The 26,211-nt window shown below is 44.2% G+C and overlaps 1 protein-coding gene across 2 annotated transcripts in view; it reads left to right on the plus strand.

Annotated features, from left to right (window-relative positions):
* LOC147106084 (protein bicaudal D homolog 1-like) overlaps positions 1–26,211 on the plus strand; it is a 356,969-nt gene that overhangs the window by 138,285 nt on the left and 192,473 nt on the right. For both annotated transcript variants that reach the window (XM_086008841.1, XM_086008842.1), the window contains exon 2: positions 9,634–9,846. In XM_086008841.1, the coding sequence (XP_085864967.1) occupies positions 9,634–9,846 (213 nt within the window). The remainder of the gene's footprint in view (positions 1–9,633; positions 9,847–26,211) is intronic.

Below are 26,211 nucleotides of genomic sequence, written 5' to 3' on the forward strand. Positions count from 1 at the left end.
GGTTGTTGCTGAGAGATTTAGATTTCAGAGGTTTGGGTGAAAAATGTGCTCCAAGAATTTCCACTAGTTGCTTATATGTTTTAGTTCCTGGCTTATCTGGCTGCACGAGGCTGCGAAGTAAATTGAAAGTCTTCGGCCCGATTACACTCAAAGAGGTAGGCACGACCTTTTCACTTGCCACCGCATTCGCCAATACAAAATAGTCAAAACGTTCTGTATATGCGCTCCATTGCTCCACATTTTCATCAAAATCACCGATGTTTCCTAATGTAGTAGCCATCTCACGTTTCAAATTAAATTTTCTGTTTACTCACTGCACCTGTAACGTACGCAGATTCATCCGCTCCTCATCGCCACTTGTTGTGTCGGTACCTTTCTACCTAGACACAATTTAGGACTCAGAACTCAGAGATTCAAACATGAAGTGCTTTATTGGAAGGAAAGGATGTTCTGGAAAGTTCCGAACAAAGAGAGCTAAAACTTAACAGAGAACACCCAACCATTTATCTCCTGTGACAGCGCCACCACAGGTGGGAGGAGAACACACTTCGAGGAGGCTAACGATCCGAGAGGCGGTAGAGCTGTCGAGTGCGGAGACCACATAAAGATATTTGGTCTGATCCGCATCGATGTTCCTCAGGGCGAACTGGGCCCCGACCTGAATAAACCATGAGGGCGCTTGCTGCTCCCAGAACTGCAGTAGCTTCAGCGAAACGACGTTTGCTTCCATGCTGTGCTCTTTTGTGAAAACGTTCACAAAAACGGGGTCACCAATGTAGGGATTAATGAATTCCTACGAATAACTGAGATCGACACCAGAGAACAATTAAACAGGTCTTTACTCAACGGAGATGCCACGAGGACTGCCTGGGCGGTCCCGTGGTTTGCGATGTGACGTCATCGCATTTACCCGCGTTTTCCCGCGGTCTTAAAGGGGCCACGCCCCGTACATGCAAACTCTATATACAAAACACAGTAATGCCTAACACAATGGTACAGGTTTAGGCTGGTGTTAGAACATCGTTAAAGAGAATTATATACAGTTAGCCAGAGTCATTCAGTGGTTCTGCCACAATTGCATCTTTTAGGGAAAAATTGGATAAATATTTGAAGCAGAGGAAGAAAAACAGCCATGGAGAGAGAGCTGGGAAATTGAATTAGTTTTGAGTTGCTGTATCCAAGAGCCAGCACAAACACAATGGGCTGAATGGCCTCCTTCTGTGCTGTTAAATTGTATGGTTCTGGAGTGCACCCAAAAGGAGTTAAAATGTAACAGAAGTTTACCTTCTGACACAGTAATTCAGCGTGCATTTGCAGTTTTGAAGAAAGAAATGTCTTTTGCAAAATGTTACTTTTTTCCTAAATAAAACAAACCGTCTATCCGGACTCTATCGAGTTCAACAATTTCAGATCATAACCTTGGCCCCTATTACATTTTTACTTATATTTTTTATCCACACATTTGTTTTGGCCTTTCCCCCCCCTTTCTTTCTTTCTCTCTCTCCCACACGGCAGCTGTCTCCCATTCTGCCGGTGCATTTCACACCTAATCTAGAGCCGTCTTTTGTCTCCGCTAGTCCTATCACCATCTCGTCTCATTCTGAATACCTCTTAATGTCTCTTCTCTTTTGTTCTCTCCCAGCCTGGCCTCTTAATCTATTTCATTTCCTGTGCTTCTTTAGTCTTGATAAAGGGTTTTTACCCGAAACGTTGACTATATTTTCTCTCCACGGATGTTGCCTGGCCTGCTGAGTTTTTCCAGCATTTTCTGTTGTTATTTCGGATTTCCAGCATCTGCAGTATTTTGCTATCGTAACCGTATATCCTTTTACCTAAATTTTAGCATTAAAATTACAGATTGCATTCAGTCATTTCCAGAAGACATGGGAAGATAAAACACTTGTGCCCTGCCCTGCTCCAGTCGGAATCACTCCTACTTTTAACAACAGGCTGAAACTTGCTCAGGACAGCATTCGGAGACTCCACGATTAGTGAACTTTAGTTTTTGATTAGAAGTACTGAAATTCTCTAATTATGTGACTTTAATATAGAGCAGAGAAGGCTAGGAGGAGATTTGACAGAGGTGTTTAAAGTCATGAAGTGTTTGGATAGAGTAAATAAAGAGAAACTGTTTTCAGTGGCTGAAGGGCTGATAACCAGAGGGCACAGACTGGTGATTGTCAAGAGAACCAGAGGCGACATGAGGAAAAACTTTTTTACGCAATGAGTGGTTAGAATTTGGAATGCACTCTCTGATAGGATGGTAGATACAGATTCAATAGAAACTTTCAAACAGAAATTGGATAAATACTTGAAGGAGAAAAAATTGCAAGGATATGGGGAAAGAACCGGGGAGTGGGACTAACTGGATGCTCTTCGAAAGAGCCGGCGCAGCCTTGATGGGCCGCATGGCCTCATTCTGTGCTGTACTATTCTATGATTCTATACTACTCCCTTGTGAACAGTCTCTGTGTAGTGGATGTGACTGCACTCTTACTGTGTAGAAGCAGTGTGATACACACGATTAGTGCTGCTGCGCTCATTTCTTTTTCAAAGTAAAATTGTGGCTTCTTTCAAAGCAAAAAAATTTGTATGAACTGAAAGGGGTAACAGAAAGCGCTGAAGCTTGCCAGTGTTGAAACCTTGCTGAGATCTAAGCCAATGCCACTACAGGAAATTTAATCAAAATGAGAATGATTTTCTTCTAACACTGTCCTTTGGGGTCCTCTTTTGAAGAGTGGCCTTTATCCATGAATGAGGGTTATTGTTCTAACACGACATCTCTCCTCAGAAGATTCCTCGATTCCTCCACCAGGGCTGGAATTAAACACAGGGTCCAGAACTGATAGGTCCATCTCCTCATTTACTGCAACAGTCAGAAAGGGGAAAGATTTATCCCCTCATCTGGGTGGGATTAGAGTTGGCGTCATATTTCAAAGTTGCTGCACTGTCCAGTCTCATCAGAAGTACAGAGACTTTCTCATCACTCTTGTCTGCATTGGAGTCCAGGTTCCATACATGATGGGCAGAGCATTGTGCCACATTGGCCAGGAATTTCCTCGGCGCTTCTCTGGCTCCGCTGCCATAACTTCGGCAGAGGTTCTGCATGTAAATGGGCTTTCTGCCAAAGTTATGGCGGCGGAGCAGGAGCAGTCCTCAGGAAATTCCCAGTGATTGTTATATCCAGCTCAAAATTAGAGAGACTCCCATCACATTTCTCTGGCATTCAATCAAATCAAAGACACAGAAGTGAAAATGTAATAATCTAATGGACTGTATCCTGTTCCTGAGCCACTGGGATTTGTGCCCTTCTGAAACAGCACCTGTACGATGTGCCTGGTGCATATTATTATTTATAGATAAACTCTTGTCACTGAGAGTGTGGTCTACAAAACTGTCATGGAAGCTGACTGCATATTCTGCATTTTCATCAAAAAAACCTCATTCAGTCAGATGACTATAACTGCAGAGCACCAAATTGTGGGAAGAAGTGAAAGGGAAATGAATACTACTCAACAATTTAAAATACATACCGATTAGTCGATAAATACCATAGATTAGAATACTCCTCGATCCAAATCCTCTTAACTCTTGAGGGCACTAAGTTTCTGAGTACATTTACCACACAGACATGCACCTATTGTAATTTTGCATGTAGGATTAATGTAAGACATGGAGGAATTTCTAGCCATTGGTGTAAATTTACATCAGAGAACCCTGTAAAGCTACAGGTGTAATAAAGAAGGTGATCTGCGCTGAATATTGGATTCTAGGAAATTGGGCAGCGTGTTGACGCTCGGTGACGTGGATGGTCTTTAACAGATCAGCAGTGGAATCTGGATGGAGGCCCATCTTTGAGATAATGGGCCAGTAATTCCGTTCCCAACGTGTGAGTACGGACGGTGTACTCACACGTGCGGCCGGAGGAATTGCCGGATTCCAGCATGCACAGCGCATGCACGGGAAACCGGCATTTCCTCTCCATCGAACTAAGGGGTTAAGAGGTCCAACGCGCGCATGCATTGAACTTCCTTCGTTTTGACAGGTTTGCGCGTGTGCAAGGGCCTGGACTTTTTGGAAATGAAAAAAGGAGGCGTAAGGAGTGGATTCTTGAAGGTAAGTGGTCTAATATTTAAAATTATTTAAAAAAAAATTTCCACAGCTTCATTGTTTTTAAGCGCATTACAGTAAGGTAAGTTTATTTTTAGACCCGAATTCGTGAAAAAAAAGTCAAACATTTTATTAATTGTTTTAAATAGTTTTTTAAAGTTATTTATAGTTTATTTAATTATTGGGATGTTTTTTTTAAATTTTAATTAAAGTTAAAGTAGTCTTTTGGGTGCCCGTACTTTTCATGAGTTTGACAGTCTTTACTATCAAACTCATGAATGAGTTTCCCCTCCCCTGATTGGCTGCAGAGTGCTCACCTGATCCCAGCCGGCACATCACATTAAGTACGCCGCTGGATCAGGTAAGCACATCGCGCCGACATCGGAACCGGGCCTGTGACAGGAAATGCAAGCAGGCCCGGGCTTCAGATGTCAGCACGCAGGGTGAGTGCAGATCGGGGGCTTGCACGCGCGGCAAGCACCCGATCCTAATTTCTGGCCCTATAAGATTGATACGGGCGAGGAAGGCCATTCAACGCATCTTGCTTCATCCATCCAGAAAAATGCTACAGTCCTTCAATTACAGTGTTCGCTGATTCTTAAATGGTTGTCTTGAATCCTTGCCATATTGCAGTATTTTCCCCCCATCTCCTCTTCCTTCTCCATGCTCATCTCTTCCAAGAGACCCATTCCCCTGCTCCTTTGTCCCCTCCCCACACAACTCCATTTCCTGAGCCCAACACTAGCTGACTATATTAATGGTTCCTTTTCTACAAACATCAAACTACTGACCTTTGAGATCAACAGCGTTATTTTACATTTCTTGTGGCAGTGCAGTGCAAAAGGTTGTGCCACATAGATTCCAAATGTGCATTATTATTGGGCATGGAAGAGCCAGAACCTATACATTCAGATTTAGATTTGATAGAGGTGTTCAAAATCATGAGGGATCTAGACAGAGTAGATAGAGAGAAACTGTTCCCATTGGCGGAAGGGTCGAGAACCAGAGGACACAGATTCAAGGTGATTGGCAAAAGAACCAAAGGCGACATGAGGAAAAACTTTTTTACACAGCGAGTGGTTAGGATCTGGAATGCACTGCCTGAAAGGATGGTGGAGGCAGACTCAATCGTTGCTTTCAAAAGGGAATTAGATAAGTACCTGAGGGGGAAAAAATTTGCAGGGCTAGGGGGAAGGGCAGGGGAGTGGGACTAGTGGAAGTGCTCTTGCAGAGAGTCAGCATAGGCTCGACAGGCCAAATGGCCTCCTACTGTGCTATAACCATTCTATGATTTTGAGATCCTGATGCAGCAAGTAATGAGTAGGATTCTTCTGTACGTAACCACAGTGCAATGTGCCCCACGTGGCTCTCGATCTAAACAATTGCCAGTAAGTTCTCTCATCATTCATAGTTAATGGGTGTGACTGGCTGTATGGGAGGACGTATCTTCAGCTGCAACAACAAAATGGGTCATCATTGTGCACAGTGAAGGGAATGGCTGCTCTTAGCAGTAAGTGCTCCGATCTTCAACACAGCTCGTCGCATTGTTTTGTAGAATTGTTTGATGGTGAAGACATTTTCTAAGAGCCTTTGTTTGAGTTAATAAATGATACTGGAATTCAGAATCCCTTTGATCCAGCACCAAAAGTGCTCCTGCGCTGTAGTAATTATTGCCAGGCCTGTTGGTGATTCCATAGACTCAATGGTTTGCTGGTGATGATGTACCGGATGCTGTTCCTCAACTCTAGATAATGCATAATCTGGATATTAAAATAATCAGTCTAAAAAAAATCATTCTAAATACTGAATGATCTGATGCCTGATGAGATGCAAAATGTGAGCAAGATTGGAGCCTCGTGAAAAACCACCCTTCTCCGTCCTAATGATGCAGTGTAGTACTGAGTCATAAAGAGCGGGTCCCAGGTTTGATCTCTAGTGTCTGTTGATTCATACCCCAGCATTAGTCAATACTGGAGTGCAGCTGGTGTCTGTTGATTCATACCCTGGCATTAGTCAATACTGGAGTGCTGCTGGTGTCTGTTGATTCATACCCTGGCATTAGTCAATACTGGAGTGCTGCTGGTGTCTGTTGATTCATACCCCGGCATTAGTCAATACTGGAGTGCTGCTGGTGTCTGTTGATTCATACCCTGGCATTAGTCAATACTGGAGTGCTGCTGGTGTCTGTTGATTCATACCCCGGCATTAGTCAGTACTGGAGTGCTGCTGGTGTCTGTTGATTCATACCCTGGCATTAGTCAATACTGGAGTGCTGCTGGTGTCTGTTGATACATACCCCGGCATTAGTCAGGACATTCAGGATAGGACGAAGAAAAGTGGGTGAAAATCTGAAGGAAATTAGAACAGAAAGGTAATGATAAGGGCCCAGAACTTGGTGTCGGGGGCTTGCCGCGCGTGCAAGCCCCCGATCTGCACTCACCCTGCGCGCTGACATCTGAAGCCCGGGCCTGCTTGCATTTCCTGTGACAGGCCCAGTTCTGATGTCAGCGCGCAGTGCTTACCTGATCCAGCGGCGTAGTTAGTGCGATGTGCCTGGGATCAGGTGCGCACTGTACAACCAATCAGGGGAGGGGAAGGTTCATTCATGAGTTTGAGAGTAAGAACTGTCAAACTCATGAAAACTACGGGGGTCCAAAACACTATTTAAACTTTAAATAAAAATTTAAAAAACATCCCAATCATTAAATTAAGTATAAATAAATTTAAAAAAATAATTTAAACAATTTTTTTGTTGAAAAAAATAAATTTTTAATAAAAAGGGTCTAAAACTAAACTTACCTTATTGTAGATTCTTTAAAATAATAAACCTGTGGGGAAAAAAATTCTAAATTACACTAAAACACCACTTACCTGTAAAAACTAAATACTTACGTGTGCTTTTTACAAGCGTAAAGACCGGAGGCCTTTAGAAATGCGCAAATCCCCCAAAACAGAGGAAATCCAAGACGCACGCGCTGCCCCCTACAGCGCACGCGCTAGCCTCTTCAACTCTTGGGTTGGAGGAGAGGAAATGCCGGTTTTCAGCGCATGCGCTGTGCATGCTGAAAACCAGCATTTCCTCCGGCCAGACGCGTGAGTACCCCTTCCATACTCACGCGTTTGGGGAGGAATTACTGCCCCATTATGATCAGTGGTGAACGAACGATGGCAGCCGTTCATTACACTTACACTTGCCCACAGACTTTCCGTGGCATTCTGTACTGGAACTTTGTGATTAGAAAGCCATTTTGGCACAGTGCCCTCCTACAGGGGATCTGGGACCTGTGGGAACAAGACCAGCATTAACCAATCAGATTAAAGAATTGTTACCGAGCAGCGTGGAGTTTAAACCAGGAAGTGTAGGTTAGAATAATTAATTCAATGTCAAATCATCTACAGAAAGTGAAATAAAGAGAGGGAAAGAAAGATGAGATTAAGAGAGAGGTAAGAGACAAAGAACAAGTTTTTGGAATAAAATTGTTTTAATTTAAAAAAAATCTCCAACAAAAATTAAAATCTGAAGGAATGAGACTTAACACTTGTAAAAGTTAATTTTCAGTGCTAGAGAGATTGTTTGGCAGTAAATAGGACTTATCACGCCATTAAAAATTTACTTGCACTGGAATGGACAAGCCATAACTTTTTCTGCCGAGTTTCATGGCTATCTATCACAAGTACAGCAACTTCACGCTGTTGCATGTATTTGAATGGCGAGTCACTCTGAGAGATACAGTTATCGCGCAGCTTCTGGAGGAGCAGGGCAACTCGGACAGCAACTTCATGATTTTCACGTTTAACTGCACATGTGCTGTCCGATTTACACTTCAATAACCGTGAGCACCGACAGCCTCACTGTTAATTTTTTTTTACCTCAATATCGGGGTCAATATATCTAGCAAGTTTCTTTTGAAACCAGGAGAAACACAATTCATTTTTCTTTTAATGTCCTTTTCAAGCTGTCAAGAGTGTACTTAGCATCACTGCTGGCATAAAGGATTATTTCCAGGGTGCTGTCAGATCAGCAGATTTTAGTTTTATTGCTGTTTTGCAGCCCTCATGTTTTGTATAATGTCGAGCAGTTGTAATGTTTTACTGCCTTGTAATGTAATCCCAGCTATATGTCCTGTTCTATATAAAACTAGCTGGGGGAGCCCGGCGTTGCCGAGGCTTTTTCGAGGGCATGTTGTTGCTGGAAGAGAGAGAGCCCTCTCCCTCACACTCTCTCTTCCCCCCCCCCCTCACACTCTCTCGCCCCCCCCTCTCCCTCACACTCTCTCTCCCCCCCCACACACTCTCTTCCCCCCCTCTCCCTCACACTCTCTCTCCCCCCCCCCCCCCCCCCTCTCCCTCACACTCTCCCTCCAGGCCCGACCGGACTAACCTCGGTAGCACCTGCTGGTGAACAAGGCGGGCCTTTGGACCCGGTTGGCAGACTCCCGTGTCAGATTGAGATCGGGGACAGCCGTTTATAAAAATAAAAAAAAAAGAAAAGAAGCCAGAGCGGGCTCTCGCGGGCGGCGCATGCGCGGTCAGTGCGGGCGGCGCATGCGCGGTCAGTGCGGGCGGCGCATGCGCGGTCAGTGCGGGCCGTGCGGGCGGCGCATGCGCGGTCAGTGCGGGCGGCGCATGCGCGGTCAGTGCGGGCGGCGCGAGGCGGCCCGCGGGGAGCAGGCAAGGGTGGCTTGGCGGCCGTTAGCGAGCGGGAAACTTCGGGCGGTCCGTCCGCGACACCGTGAAACCTGAGAGGGGGAAGTAGAGAGAGACAGAGAGGGAAGAGGAGAAGGAGAGAGAGGGAAGAGGAGAAGGAGAGAGAGAGAGGGAAGAAAGAGAGAGAGAGAGAGAGAGAAATTTTTTGAGCTTCAGGCCCCGAGTCCCCCCTGCGCGAAGGTGAGGAGGAGGGGGGTGGTTGCTAAACACAATATAAAACTCAAATAAATTGTTAATTAATTCCCTAACACATAATTCAAATATTTACCTTACTTCCCTAACACACTGAAAGTGTGGGGAAAAAATCGTGAAAAATCAAGATGGCGGCCACTCACCTCGGTTCAGAAGGATAAGGCCCGCCCACACATGCACCGATTGGTCGACCGGTCAGGTCACCGAAGCGTAGGATTGGTCAATCGTCGAGTCACTCGACACTCAACTGTAGGAAGGAACCCGCCGTCCGATTGGTCGACCTCGACGTCACACGGTCGCTAATGAGATGCTAATGAGCGGAAGGCTGAACGTTTTTCGGATACCGCGGGCGGGATTTTTGTGCGGCCGAAACGTAAATACGCCTATGACCGGTCCGGAATCGCAAGCTTTCTTTTGAGGCGACGCGCGCGTCGGTACGCTCTGTAACTTTCAAACGTATAGAGAACGGACAGACAGACAGACAGAAGAGCCGCTTTATATATATATAGATAGATAGACTCGGACAGCTTTAACTCATACATAAAGTGATTTGTTAACCGATTGCAAGTATTTGTGTGCGCACAATCAAAAAGGATTAACGATGTCATTGCATTTATTTTTCAGGCATTTGGACAGGCATATTCGAACCATCGTAAAGTGGCAGAAGATGGCGAGACTCGTGAGGAGACTCTTCTGCAGGAGTCTGCATCGAAGGAGGCGTATTACCTCAATAAGATTCTGGAGCTGCAGACAGAGCTGAAACAGGCCGGGACAGTCTTGGTCAACGTCCAGTCTGAAAATGAACGACTCAGTGCTGTCTCTTTGGACCTCAAAGAGGTAACCATGATGCCTTTGCTGCTCCAGACCAGGAGGCGAGGGATCTCTCTTTAGCTGGGTATAGGAAAGCAGGATTGATGGGAACACTACAGTGAATAGTCACATTTCTTAACCGTATAGTTAAATGATTTTGTGCAAAATACGCTGGAAAAATCAATAGCTTTAGGCTGAGCAGGCTGGTGTGGTCAAGATTTGTACTGTATCCTGATGCATTGTTTCCTTATGCGATAAAATACATGATGTGGAGATGCCAGTGTTGGACTGGGGTGGACAAATGTGAGAAGTCACACAACACCAGGTTATAGTCCAACAGCTTTATTTGAAATCACAAGCTTTCGGAGCGCTGCTCCTTCGTCAGGTGAAGTGAAGAGATGCATACAGTCACAGCATATAGTCTCTGACTATATATGCTGTGACTACAGGCATCTCTTCACTTCACCTGACGAAGGAACAGTGCTCTGAAAGCTTGTGATTTCAAATAAAGCTGTTGGACTATAACCTGGTGTTGTGTGACTTCTCGCATTGATAAAATACATGCACAACAAGGATCCTGTTTTTTTTCTTTCCGAATGTTCTTCCCTTTTTTGTCTGCTGAACATTCTAATCAATGCTGGGTTGCAGTTTCACAAGTGTCCATAGACCTCCAGTACTTCGCTCAAATGGTCATTCTTCATAAATGAGTATAGACAGGCCATTCAATCATAGGGAGGGGGGGGAAACATAATTGAACCTGATCCTATCTTCATCTGATGCCCTTTCTAGCAGAGGTCCTCAGCAGTGGTACTTCCCTCTCCCTAGTCCTGAGGGAGCTGAAGCCAATTGTAGCATCTCTACCACCACCAGGACTGAAATCTGAACACTGAGCAACTCATGTGTATCACAACAGATAGTGAATTTACCACCAGATGTGGTTATATGAAATCCTTTTTAAATTGGTGAAGTATTCAAGGTAAATGCCAGGACGAGCTGTTTGTCATATCTGTAGATAGAATATGATGGGATCAGAGATATGAGAGAGATTTTAGTTTGTTTTAAAAAACTTTGAAACCTGATTGTAAACACTTGCTGTGCAGCATGAGCAGCCTTGGCTGTGGTGTGAACATCCTGCAGTGGCCACCGCGCCTGCTGCAGTCAAGTTTCTAATGCAAGTTATTTCAGGAGCTAAGCATTCTAGAAAACTTTAAATTCAATACTACAAGACAGCCTAGGAAGTTTTTTTTAATGTCAGTTCTGTACGCAGAGAGGGTGGGTTAAATTGCAAAGGAAGTTACAAGAAAGAATAAATTGAGTTATTTTTACTCATTATATAAGGTTTCTTTCTTTACAGAAAAAAGGCAGAATCATATGACTAGCAATGAAATTCGTATTTATTTGGCAATAATTTTTTTCCCTATTATTTGGCAGCTCTGAGTCATCATTACTTTCTGGTCACTGTAACCAAATGATTCACAGATGCATCTGAGAATGCCCTCTGAGGCATATCTGACAGAGGCATATCTGACAAAGCCTTCCATTGGTACAGTCAGTTGGAACAACAACTCAAATCCATGCCCCATCTTGAATTTGAGCCAACTAAAATGCAAGGTTTCTTCAGTTCCGGCCTAGACATGATCATTTCCTTTCCTCTCTTAAGATCCCTGTCTGCCGTCTACTAATCACTGGATGAGGGAGCGTGAAGGTGCCTTACTCTCAGACATATGATTGTGTTGTGCTATGGAATTATATTCTCTGCAAATCCCTCCCTTCTGGAAAGCGCCTGGTCTGTGCTTGGTGCTTCTATCTAATGGAATTCCTGAGATCACATTCACTAAGAGAGGAGAGAAGAACTGGGGAAGCTAACTCGTGTCATGTTGTCATATGTTGGAGTTTCAGCACTGTGCTACACCATTGCACTGTCATAGGAGCAGGCCATTCAGCCCCTCGTGCCTGTTCCGCCATTCAATGAGATCATAGTTGATCTGTGTCCTAACTTTATCCACCCGCCTTGGCTCCATATTCCTTAATACCCTTGGCTAGCAAAAATCTATCTATCTCCGATGTAAAATTATTACTTGAGCTAGCATCTACTGCTTTTTATGGGAGAGAGTTCCACACTTCTCCCACTGTTTGTGTGAAGAAGTGTTTCCCGACTTCTCTCCTGAATGGCCTGGCTCTGATTTTAAGGTTACGTTCCCTTGTCCTACACTCCCCCACTAGCAGAAAAAAGTTTCTCTCGATCTACCCTGTCCACTCCTTTTCAAAATCCTAAAAAATCTCGATCAAATCACCTCTTTATCCTTCTATATTCCAGGGAATACAAGCCTAGTTTTTGTAAAATCTCCTCATAATCTAACCCTTGGAGCCCTGTTAACATTCGGGTAAATCTGCACTGCACTCCTTCCAAGGCCAGTATATCATTTCGAAGGTGCGGTGCCCAGAACTGTAGACAGGACTCCAGGTGTGGTCTTTAGGGCTTTGTATAGCTGTAGCAAATCTTCCTCCCCTTTATATCCGAGCACTCTAATTATAAAGGCTAGCATTCCATTAGCCTTTTTGATTATTTTTTGTACCTGACCACTACATTTTAGTAATCTGTGTACATGGACCCCTAAATGTCTTTGGTCCTCCAATGTTCCTAGCTTTACACCATTTAACAAATACTCACAGCTATCCTTTTTTGGTTCAAAATGGATGACCTCACACTTGCCTGCGTTGAAATCCATCTCCCACAGTTTTGCCCACTCACTTAACCTATCAATGCCTCTTAGTAAGTATTGTAGATGGGAGCATAAAATTACAATGCCACCAATCCTTGTCATCAGCAAACTTGGATATATGGCTCTCTATTGCGTTATCTGAGTCATTAATAAATATAGTGAATAGTTGTGGCCCCAGCACAGATCCTTGTGGGATACCAATAGTCACTTGCTTCCAATTCGAGTACATACCCATTATCCCTACTTTCTGTCTTCTACCGCCTAACCAATCTCCTAACCAGGTCAATAATTTGCCTTCAATTCCATGAGCTTTAATTTTAGCTAACAGTCTCTTAAGTGGAACCTTATCAAATGCCTTCTGGAAGTCCATATAAACTACATCCATAGACATTCCCCATACTACTATATTATTTCATTCCACAAAAAATTCATTTAGGTTCATTAGACATGACCGACCCATTACAAATTGATGTTGGCTCTCTAATCAGCTAAAATTTCTCCAAGTGCTCAGTCACTCTGTCCTTAATTATAAATTTCCAATAACTTCCCCACAATAGATGCTAGACTAACCAGTCTATAATTTCCTGGTTTCTCTGTCTCACCTTTCTTAAGTAATGGGATTACATTTACAATTACTCAATCTAAAGGGACAATTCCTGAATCGAGAGCGGTTTGGAAGATTATGATTTAAACCATCTGCAATTTCCTCACCTACTTCCTTGAAAACTCTAGGGTGGAAACTATCAGGTCCTGGGGATTTGTCAGTCTTTAGTGCCATTATTTTTCTAATACTGTTTTCTTGCTTACGTTAACTTTAGTGAGTTCCAGTCCTTTGATTCATTTAGTTTCCCTGGAATGTCTGTTCCTTTGATCTCCTGACAACCAGATCTCTGACAAAAGATGATGAAGGGGTCAACCAACATCATTATAACTGAGGCAGCATCATACATCAGTTCACTGAACACCAGACAGAAGTAGAAAAACTGCATCAGGTACCATATAGTTGAAGTACTGCCATCTTCATGATGGCAATCTTTTTTTTCCTGTTTGTTTGCAAAAACACCATATGATTTAAGGAACCACATTGAAACATGTTATTGCATCACTTATCATTGTGGTGAAATTGCTCTATGGCTCTTCTGATTCTTTGCTCCCCAAACTAGGAAAACATGTTTGACAAACAATTTTTGCAAAGACAGTTCCCCTTCAAAAGAGAGTTGGAGCTGGGATATTTTACATTGTTGAAGGTTGGGAGCTCTGCCAATGGTTGAGAGAGCCTGTGTTAGATATTCACCCAATAGCTGCTTATTTTGGAATCTGATTCTCCTCAGCACAGCTGAATGAGTATCACAACACTTCCACTCCATGTCTGCCACTGTTTGATTCTGTCTGTGACTGTAAAATTGCCTAATTGAATTGGGCAGCAGTCACTGACTGCAAGAGATTATGGGAATTCCTGAACACTCTTCTGGAAAAACAGATAAGCCTCCACAACCATTGCACCAAATAAATAACACGGGTTAAAATGCCAAGGCCATTACTGTGGCTATTGGGGTTTTACCTATAAAGGACAGAGATCGCCTGGATTGTGTCTGGGTTCTGTCTTTATTACAAAGAAAGTAAACTTAATCTGATTGGAAGCTACAAGTTGTTTTAATTTAGTAAATAGTCCAACTGAGGGGACAAACTTTTGGTATTGCTGCTTGATAGCCTCCTCCTTGGAACTGTGCGAGATTGACCAAGATCATTGAAAATGCTTTTTACCACCTCCAGGAAAATAATCCTGCCTCCAACTTTACCTTTTCCCCATTGCTGCCAAAATCCTCACCCACATCTTGATCACCTAAAGACTCCACTTTTCTTGTGCTTTCCTCTCCAACCTGTAAATTACAATACCTTCACAGGCCATCTTCACCTGTACAAAATCCCACACTCCCATCATCCTTGTCCTTGCTCAACACTATTTGCTCCCTATATCTGACCTGGGCGTGCTTGATGCTGATATTGAGGGTTCCCCATACCTGACCTTGATGCTGATATTAGGAGATGATCCATTTCGCAGTGCTAACATTCCTCACCTCAATGACCATTAAATTCACAAAAAATAAATTACATTCCAAGGGATAAAATGAAAAAGTGAAAGTTTTCTGTAATGTGTGGACGTATTTAGCAGCTAGGACCTTGTATTTCCACAGAGCAGTTGATTCATTCACAGAATTTGTGTCAGTCAGCAGTCAGCAACAGGACAGCAGGTCAAACCCAGGTCACACCATCACCATCTCATTTAACTGAGTGAAATCCAGTATTAAGTGGGATATTAGCAGTGTACCAGTGCTGCCACATGCTGGTGGGGATGAGGAGCTGTGCTAATCATAGCATAATAGTGAGTACATGTTATAACACAATGGCCCAGATTTTGTGGTAGAAATAACAGTGAGGTTATCGGCGCTCTCCATTATTATGGAGTAAATTGGACAGCAACTTTCAGCGTCCGCACACATGCAGTTAAACGTGGAAATCAGAAAGTTGCTGTCTGATTTGCCATGCTCCTCCAGAAGCTGCGCTATAACAGTATCTCGCCAAGAGACTCGGCATTGAAATACATGGAATAGTGTAAACTTGCGTTACTTACACACTAGATTCGTGCGAACCGGGGTCAAACAAGGCTGTGTCATCGCACCAACGCTCTTCTCGATCTTCCTTGCTGCAATGCTCCATCTCACCCTCAGTAAGCACCCCACTGGAGTGGAGCTAATTTACAGAACAAACGGGAAACTGTTCAACCTCCATCGCCTCCAGTCCAGATCCAAGGTCGTCCCATCCTCTGTCGTCGAATGACAGTATGCAGATGACGCTTGCGTCTGCGCTCACTCGGAGATCGAACTCCAAACCATCGTCAGCACCTTCACCGAAGCGTACGAGAGCATGGGCCTTACACTAAATATCCATAAGACAAAGGTCCTCTACCAACCTGCCCCTGCCACACAGTACTGCACCCCCGATTATCAAAATCCACGACAAGGCCTTGGACAACGTGGACCACTTTCCATACCTCGGGAGCCTACTGTCAACAAGGGCAGACGTCAACGACGAAGTTCAGCACCGCCTTCAGTGTGCCAGTGCAGCCTTCGGTCGCCTGAGGAAGAGAGTGTTTGAAGACCAGGACCTCAAACCCGGCACTAAGCTCATGGTCTACAGAGCAGCAGTGATACCCACCCTGCTGTATGCCTCAGAGACATGGACCATGTACAGCAGGCACCTCAGCACCGGAGAGGTACCACCAACGCTGCCTCCGCAAGATCCTGCAAATCCATTGGCAGGATAGGCGCACCAACGTCAGTGTTCTTGCTCAGGCCAACATCCCCAGCATCGAAGCTTTGACCACGCTCAATCAACTCCAATGGACGGGTCACATTGTCCGCATGCCCGATACGAGACTCCCAAAACAAGCGCTCTACTCGGAGCTCCGGCACGGCAAGAGAGCCCCTGGTGGGCAGAGGAACATAAGAAATAGGAGCAGGAGTAGGCCAATCGGCCCCCTGAGCCCGCTCCACCACTCTAAGGTCATGGCTGATCTAATCCTAACCTCAAATCTTCTATCACTCTCCATCCCACCCGAACCCAAGTGATCTCCCAGGAGAGGCGAAAAACCAGATAAAAAACCCAATGGCCAATTTGGGAGAAAAAATCTGGGAAATTCCTCTCCGACCCATCTAGGCGATCGAAACTCTTCCAGGAGATCACTCTGTCCCTATATTTTCTACAGTACTTACCTTCTGTAAAGGCGATCTCCACCCCAGCCAGGAACAGGAATAAAACCATCTCCTGAAATCTAACACAGAATTAGAACACAAGAAGTAGGAGCAGAACCAGGCTACATGGCCCCTGGGCTCGCTCCACTACCCACAGGGCCATGACCATTCCGAACCCAGACTCATGTCCAATTTCCTGCCCACTCCCCGCAACCCTGAATTCCCTTTACTTCTCGGAAACTATCTATTTCTGTTTTAAATTTTATTTAATGATGTAGCTTCCACAGCTTTCTGGGGCAGCAAATTCCACAAACCTACCACCCTCTGAATGAAGAAGTTTCTCCTCATCTCAGTTTTGAAAGAGCAGCCCCTTATTTTAAGATTATGCCCCCTAGTTCTAGTTTCACCCATCATTGGGAACATCCTCACCGCATCCACCCGATCAAGCCCCTTCACAATCTTATATGTTTCAATAAGATCACCTCTCATTCTTCTGAACTCCAATGAGTAGAGTCCCAATCTACTCAACCTCTCCTCATATGACCACCCCCTCATCCCCGGGATTAACCGAGTGAACCTTCTTTGTACTGACTCGAGAGCAAGTATGTCTTTTCTTAAGTATGGACACCAAAACTGTATGCAGTATTCCAGGTGCGGTCTCACCAATACCTTGTATAACTGCAGCAATACCTCCCTATTTTTATATTCTATCCCCCTAGCAATAAAAGCCAACATTCCATTGGCCTTCTTGATCACTTGCTGCACCTGCATACTAACTTTTTGAGTTTCGTGCACCAGGACCCCCAGATCCCTTTGTACTACAGTACTTTCCAGTTTCTTGCCATTAAGATAATAACTTGCTCTATGATTTTTCCTGCCAAAGTGCATAACCTCACACTTTCCAGTGTTGTATTCCATCTGCCAAATCTCTGCCCACTTACTTAGCCTGTCTATGTCACTTTGCAGGTTTTTTATGTCCTCCTCACTCACTACTTTCCCTCCCATCTTTGTATCATCTGCAAACTTTGATATGTTACACTCGGTCCCCTCCTCCAAATCATTAATATAGATTGTAAAGAGTTGGGGACCCAGCACTGACCCCTGCGGAACACCACTAGTTACTGATTGCCAGTCTGAGAATGAACCATTTATCCCAACTCTCTGCTTTCTGTTAGAGAGCCAATCCTCCACCCATGCCAGAATATTACCCCCAATCCCGTGATTTTTTATCTTGAGCAATAATCTTTTGTGTGGCACCTTGTCAAATGCCTTTTGGAAGTCTAAATACACTATGTCCACTGGTTCTCCTTTATCCACCCTGTATGTTACTTCCTCAAAGAACTCAAGCAAATTTGTCAAACATGACTTCCCCTTCATAAAACCATGCTGAATTTGTCCTATTAAATTATGTTTATCCAAATGTCCCGTTACTGTCTCCTTAATAATGGACTCTAACATTTTACCAACCACAGATGTTAGGCTAACAGGTCTATAGTTTCCAGCCTTCTGCCTACTACCCTTTTTAAATAAGGGTGTTACATTAGCAGTTTTCCAATCTGCCGGGACCTTTGCTGAGTCCAGGGAGTTTTGGAAAATTATTACCAATGCATCCACAATCCCTACCGCCACTTTCCTCAAGACCCTAGGATGTAAGCCATCAGGTCCAGGGGATTTATCCGGCTTGAGTCCCATTATTTTACCAAGTACCACTTCCTTAGTGATTTTAATCGTATTTAGCTCCTCTCCCCCTAGAGCCCCCTGTTTGTCCAGTGTTGGGATATTCTTAGTATCCTCAACCGTAAAGACTGATACAAAATATTTGTTCAGCGTTTTTGCCATCTCCATGTTTCCCACCATTAATTTCCCGGTCTCATCCTCTAAGGGACCAACATTTACTTTAGCCACCCTTTTTCTTTTTATATAACTATAGAAACTTTTGCTATCTGTTTTTATATTTTTTGCTAATTTACTATCATAATCTATCTTCCCTTTCTTAATCAATCTTTCAGTTATTTTTTGCTGTCTTTTAAAGACTTCCCAATCTTCTATCCTCCCACTAGATTTGGCTACCTTATATGCCCTTGTTTTTAGTCGGATACTATCCTTAATTAATTTACTTAGCCACGGATGGCTATCTTTTCTTTTACACCCTTTTTTCCTCAGTGGAATATATATTTTTTGGAAATTGTAAAATAACTCCTTAAATGTACACCACTGATCATGTACCGTCTGACCCTTTAATCTATTTTCCCAGTCCACTCTAATCAATTCCGCTCTCATACCTTCATAGTCTCCTTTATTCAAGCTCAGCACGCTTGTTTGAGATCCAACCTTCTCACCCTCTACTTGAATATGGAATTCAACCATGTTATGGTCACTCATTCCAAGGGGATCCTTTACTAGGACATTTTTAATTAATCCTGTTTCATTACACAGGACCAAATCTAAGGTTGCTTGCCCCCTGGTCGGTTCAGTTACATACTGCTCAAGAAACCCATCCCTAATACACTCAATGAACTCATCCTCAAGGCTGCACTGCCCAATTTGATTTGTCCAGTTAATATGATAGTTAAAATCCCCCATAATTATAGCTGTTCCCTTATTACAAGCCTCAACTATTTCCTGATTAATACTCTGTCGAACAGAGTTGCAACTGTTCGGAGGCCTATAGACTATGCCCACTAGTGTTTTTTTCCCCTTATTATTCCTTATCTCTACCCAAACTGTTTCACTATCCTGCTCCTTTGACCCAATATCATTTCTCTCTATTATAGTGATTCCTTCCTTTATTAACATAGCCACCCCACCTCCCCTCCCTTCCTGCCTGTCCTTCCTGATTGGGAATTAAACATACCAGGTTATTTAACAGTCATGGTCACCCTACAGCCATGTTTCTGTAATGGCCACACGACCATACCCATATGTAGTTATTTGTGCCGTTAACTCATTCATTTTGTTACGAATGCTACGTGCATTCAGATAAAGAACTTTCAAATATGTTTTGTGACACTTAGTTCCTGTTTTTTCCCCTTTTACTACTTTACCTTTTACTCCATACCTTCTGTCCCTTCCTGACACGTTCTGTTTTTTAATTTCCCCACTGCTACCTAAGGCTATGACCTTCTCTGTTGTCATTTCTGTTATTTGCTCTCTAGAAACCTCCCCCCCACTAATTAGTTTAAAGCCCTCTCTACAGCCCTAGTTATATGATTCGCCAGGACTCTAGTCCCAGCACTGGCCAAGTGGAGTCCGTCCCAATGGAACAGCTCCCTCCTGTCCCAGTACTGGTGCCAGTGTCCCAAGAAGCAAAACCCATTTCTCCCACACCAGTCTTTGAGCCATGCATTTAACTCTTTAATTTTATTTATCCTAGCCAAATTCGCTCGTGGCTCAGGTAACAATCCAGAGATTATTACCCTTGAGGTTCTGTTTTTTAATTTTGACCCCTAGCTGCTCATACTCCTTTAACAGAACCTTCTTCCTTGTCCTATCTACGTCATTTGTACCAACATGGACCACGACAACTGGATCCTCCCCCTCCCACGCCAAGTTTCCTTCCAGCCCAGAAGAGATGTCCTTAACCCTGGCACCGGGCAGGCAACACAGCCTTCGGGACTTCCGCTCTTGACTGCAGAGAACCCTATCTATCCCCCTAATGATGCTATCCCCTACCACTACAACATTTCTTTTTACTCCCTCCACTTGAATGGCCCCCTGTACCACGGTGCTGTGGCCAGGTTGCTCATCCTCCCTGCAGTCCCCGCTCCCGCCCCCACAGGGAGTAAGAACCTCGATCCTGCTTGACAAGAGCAAGGGCTGCGGCTCCTTCAGCACTACATCCTGGATCCCTGTACCTTCCTCACTCATAGTCACACCGTCCTGACCCTGACCACGGACTACATCTGCAGTAATTAATTTCATAGGTGTGACCACCTCCTGAAACATAGAGTCCAGGAACTTCTCCCCCTCCCTGATGTGTCGCAGTGTCTGAAGCTCGGTCTCAAGCTCTTTAACATGGAGCTTGAGTTCCTCTAGCAGCAAACACTTATCGCAAATGTAAACACCGCGAGCCTCAGTGGGGTCCACCAGCTCCCACATTTCGCAACAGTGACACATCACCTGTTCACCCATATCTGTGTAATTAAATAAATTTCTTATTATTAGTTATGAAGACCCTCTGCCCCGATATAGATGATAATATTACACCACTATTTAATAATGCTTCACGGACACCCTTGGAAAAAGTGTAACGTCCCCATCGACACCTGGGAATCCCTGGCCCTAGACCGCACAAAGTGGAGGAGAAGCATCCGAGAAGGCACCGAATATCTCAAGTCTCTTCGCCGGGAGCAAGCGGAAGCCAAGCGCAAGGAGTGCACGTCAACCCAAGCACCCCACCCACCCGCCCCTTCAACCACCGTCTGCCCCACCTGTGACAGAGACTGTAGGTCCTGCATTGGACTCATCAGTCACCTGCAAACTCAGACTGCCTAAGAAGAAAACACACTAGATACCCATTAAACATGCCAGAAAATGTTAGGGTTTGTCCATTCAAGTGTAAGTGAATTTTTAACAATGTGATACGCCGTAATTACTGCCAAACTACCTTTCCGGCACTGAAAATTAACTTTTATAGCCTGGAGTCCCATTCCTTCAGATTTTAATTATTGTTGGAGATTTTAAAATATTGACTTTTTTAAAACTTTTTCTTTCTGTTTCTCTCTCTCGCTCTTAATCCCATTTTCCTTTCCCTCTCTTTATTTTACTTTCTGTACCTGATTTAACACTGAATTAACTATTCTAACTTACATTTCCTGGTTTAGATCCTGCATGTCTCAGTAAGGATTCTTCAATCTGATTGGTTAAGGAGTCAGACCATTGCTTGCCCTGTTCACACAGGTCCCAGATCCCCTGTAGAGGGTGCTGCGCTGTTTTGACTTTCTAATAACCACAAGTTCCAGTGCAAAAGCCCACAGAAAGTCTGCAGGCAAATGTAAGTGTAATGAATGGCTAGTGCCATTCGTTCGGCGCTGAACTCGAAATCCGGGCCATTGAATAACCATTGATTTATCACTCTTAAACTTGCAGTGCGTATGTCGTAATCATCAAGCTTTCAATGTGGATGTCATTGGTAGGGCAACTGATTTACTGTAGCGCAACATCGTGTGATCCTTGCACACTTTCTGTGTATAGAATTTTGTGTGAATGAAAGCTGGCAGCTTATGAGTAGACCTGAGCATTAAGTGAACACTTGCCTGTGTCATCGCGCATGATGACATGGGGTGTACGTGATGCGTGGCACCTTTTTGTTGGCTCGAGTAAGGTATCCTGGGGTCGAATTTCCGCAGGGATTCTCCCGATCTCCTGCCATGCCTTCGGCAGAAGATCCATTAGAAACCCCAGAGAAACAGCGTGAGTGGCCACTTTCCCGGACTTTCCGTTGGAGTTATGGCAGGAGATCGGAAGAAACCCAGCGGAAATTCTGCCCTCGACTTAGATGGTCTCAACCTGAATCCTAATGGCCACGGATCGACAGCAGCAAACTGTCCCTAATTTGGCACCAAATTGGCAATCTTACTTCGCAAAGCTACAGGATGGCTGGTGAGAGAAATAGATAAATCTCACATTGGCAGTGGGATGTGTTGTTCTGAAGTGTTGGGGCTGCGACACATGGTTGGGGTAGAGTGGAGTGAGTTTTACGCTTCACCTTCCCTTTCACTACCTGACCCGAAGGGCTTGGTGTAGACAGTGGCTGCCCAAAGATGCTTTATATTCCAGCTGCAACACCTCCCCTTGATCAGTACTAGCTTAATTGGGGAAATAATTGAATAAATTCACCCTTGTGAACGCCACAGTATTTATCTAAAATATATAATGGAAACACACTGGAGTGAATTTAAGGTTGTAATCTGATTCCAGCATTCAGTTGAATGGTTATAAAACATTAGATCTTCATTGTAGCAGTCTGTGACTTTCGACACCCGTCAGTTATATTGCTGTTTCAGCACTCCTGGGTTTTTATGCTGCTTGATATTCAAGGCATACGTTGGCCGTTGAATTTTCTGATGGTTATTTCTCAGATGTTGTCACAGATAACGTGTCATATTGAAATATGGCCAAACAATAGACTGAAGAATGTGTGCATATCGACTATACCTGCAGGCCAGCTAAACCTGCTCTACGTAACTGCTGAAGCATTAATAAGTAAAACTGAAAGAGGGTCTATCAAAAAGAAAATGACTAGAGTCTGGGAGGTGCAGTTGGTTAACACACTGTCGTTTTAACTCTACCCCTCCCCCACTTGTTTGAAGTCTGCCCAATTTGTATAGTTCTCAGGTAATGTAGGCGTCCTAATAGCAAAACAGTTACATTTATTGTGGTTGAAAACAACTTTACGTACAGCAGCTTAGTGCGAGCTTACAAACCCCGTCGTTCAGGCTGATTGATTTCAGTCTGGATGTTACTGGTTGCCCAATTGCAGCATTGATACAGAATTTACCGGTTTAAGGGAACGTCTCAAAATCCCCATTCAAACCGATATCATTACAAAACTGATGGAAATCAAGTTTCATTTCTGGCAGCTGTAAGCAGCCTTTATGAAATATGGACAGTTACAACAATGGTAATTTTACAAAAGGCAGCCAGTGCTTGTACTTCACCCACCCAGTGTGGTAATAATCGACAGACAGTGCTTGACCTGCACCCATCCAGTGTGGTAATAATCGACTGACAGTGCTTGTACTGCACCCACCCAGTGTGGTAATAATCGACAGACAGTGCTTGTACTTCACCCACCCAGTGTGGTCATAATCGACAGACAGTGCTTGTAGTTCACCCACCCAGTGTGGTAATAATCAACAGACAGTGCTTGTACTTCACCCACCCAGTGTGGTAATAATCGACAGACCGAGCTTGTAATTCACCCACCCAGTGTGGTAATAATGGACAGACGGTGCTTGACCTACACCCACCCAGTGTGGCAAGAATCAGCAGACAGTGCTTGTACTTCACCCACCCAGTGTGGTAATAATCGACAGACAATGGTTGTACTGCACCCACCCAGTGCGGTAATAATCTACAGACAGTGCTTGTACTGCACCCACCCAGTGTGGTAATAATCGACAGACAGTGCTTGACCTTCACCCACCGTGTGCGGTAATAATCGACAGACAGTGCTTGTACTTCACTGTAGGGGGGCACCTATTAACTGGTTTATGGTAACATACCTGGCCAGCAGCCTTTTTGCCTGCTGCACTGTAAACCAATTTTAACAGCGGTTCCGAATCGCTACCCCACCTTTCAGTTCTGACTAGCGGACTTATAATTAATGATATTAAAACGGACAATTGATTTGGATGTGAGAAAAGTCAAAATTTATTAAACTAAAGAAACCATCATCAAATATAAACTATACCACACGAACACAGTAAATGCAATGGCGGGTGGGGGGGTACAGACGGCGAAAACGAGGGATACAATGATCACAATGTTATTTAAACAATCTTAGCAATTCCCTTAAATCACCACCCCAAACTCCTTGCTAGGTTGTCTTGTTGAGGAGTCAGAACACCCTGCTCACCTGTGGTCCAGCGAAGTAAAAAGAGAAAGATAGCTTCTCAGCAGCTATCTTTATACCTGTGTGCTGCTGCCGTTCTGTCTGGAAAATTCCCGCCTAAAGTTCCAGTACACAAACAAAAGGACTGTGATTGGTTGCTGAATTGCTTGTTTAAACATAGCCAGCCATAATCGGCCTCGGGTCAAGTGGGCAACTCCTGACCTCCCTGGTTTGATTGACAGGTCTTTCACACAGACACATTACAAGCTGCCTAGCTTCTTTTTGCCATGCTTTTTTGCTGATGGCCATTTTAAAACCTCTGTGTTTGACCGGGCTCAAAAGCACAAATTTTAATCAAGATGTACTGTCTCAATGTGTGTGAATACTTCCACGAATTTCCTCGATTCCATTGTAGTCCAGCTCAGCCCAGCTCAGCTCAGCAGTCTTTCGTGGTTCTGAGTATGCTTTAAAACATTGATCTGACCCAGAGGCAATTCAAAACACATATATCTTCATCCACGATGTGGACCAATGTTTCTTTTATCTTCAGGGAAATTAGGGGAATTTTGCGAAACCCCTACATCACCCAACCAGTGCGGTAATAATTGACAGACAGTGCTTGTAATTCACGCACCCAGTGTGGTAATCGACAGACAATGCTTGTACTTCACCCACCCAGTGCGGTAATAATCGACAGACAGTGCTTGTATTTCACCCACCCAGTGTGGTAATAATCTACAGACAGTGCTTGTACTTCACCCACCCAGTGTGGTGGTAATCGACAGACAATGCTTGTAATTCACCCACCCAGTGTGGTAATAATGGACAGACAGTGCTTGACCTGCACCCACCCAGTGTGGTAATAATCGACAGACAGTGCTTGTTCTTCACGCACCCAGTGTGGTGATAATCGACTGACAGTGCTTGTACTTCACCCATCCAGTGTGGTAATAATCAACAGGCAGTGGTTGTACTTCACCCACCCAGTGTGGTAATAATCGACAGGCAGTGGTTGTACTTCACCCACCCAGTGTGGTAATAATCGACAGACAGTGATTGTACTTCACCCACCCAGTGTAGTAATAATTGACAGACAGTGATTGACCTGCACCCGCGCAGTGTGGTAATAATAGACAGACCGTGCTTGTACTTTGTTGTGTATTTTGAGTGTGTATTAGAATTGTCCCACATGGGATACTGTAGTGGTGATTTGCAATGCACTATGGGAAATGTAGTGCATTGAGTGAAGAAGCACATTGGAAATAAAATGGCTGTTAACTAAACTCTCCATCCCGGAGTCCTCCTTAATTGTTATATAGGTAAGGGTATAAAACCCCTTGAGACCCAACAAAACTGGCGACGAGGACGACGGACTTGCGCATCACTTTGCACTGGAATCGGCGAGGTTTAAAGTAAGAAGTTACTGTCTTTTCTTAATGGCGCGCCTGCAGTTTAGTGCTGATGCAATCGCCTCGTAAAGGTGGCGGTTAGTGTGTTACACAAATAAGAAGGGGGAGAGTAACGATACAGTGAAACAAAGTGGAGGAGAAGGACTGTAAAGAAAAAAAAAAAAGATACAAAATGTCTATGCTAACCGGAGCGTTTGGACCATTTGATGAAACGGCAGAGCAATGGAGTGCTTATACAGAGCATTTCGGATTTTTCGTGACTGCAAATGGCATTAAAGATGACGTGAAAGTGGCGACGTTCCTCAGTGTGATCGGAGCGAAAACATTTGGCTTGTTACGGAGTTTGATGCACCCGGATAAGCCCGGCGCTAAGACATATGATCAGATTGTGGAAGTTTTGGAAACACATTTCGCACCCAAGCCGCTGCTGATTGCCGAGAGGTTCAGGTTTCACCAACGAAACCAAAGGGAGGGTGAGTCCACAGCCGAATATGTTGCAGTGCTAAAGAAGCTAACTGAGCATTGTGAGTTTGGTGAAACTCTAAATGACACTGTCCATGATAGGTTTGTGTGGATTAAGATGTGAAGCAACACAGAAGCGCTTGCTCACGTGACAAAGTGACGCTTAAATCAGCAGTGGAGCTCGCTGTGTCTGTGGAATTAGCAGCTAAAGATGCACAGCTGTTGGGGGCTGCAACAAGAGTGCACAGGGTAGCAGCTACACCGGATAAGCAGGCAAGGGGCGCCAGAGAGCGTTACAGATGTGGGAGGTCAGGTCATCAGCCAGCTGACTGCTGGTGTAAAGACCTGACCTGTCGGAAATGTGAAAAGAAAGGACACATTGAACGTGTGTGTAAAGGGCAAAGCAAACAATCCCACACAGAGACACACAAAAACAAACAAGGAAACACATCCAACTGGCATTCTAAAAAGAAAAACCGACACATGGTGAA

The sequence above is a fragment of the Somniosus microcephalus genome, chromosome 16 (assembly GCF_052327205.1).
Source record: "Somniosus microcephalus isolate GS21.2 chromosome 16, FLI_Smic_1.0, whole genome shotgun sequence".
NCBI lineage: Eukaryota > Metazoa > Chordata > Chondrichthyes > Squaliformes > Somniosidae > Somniosus > Somniosus microcephalus.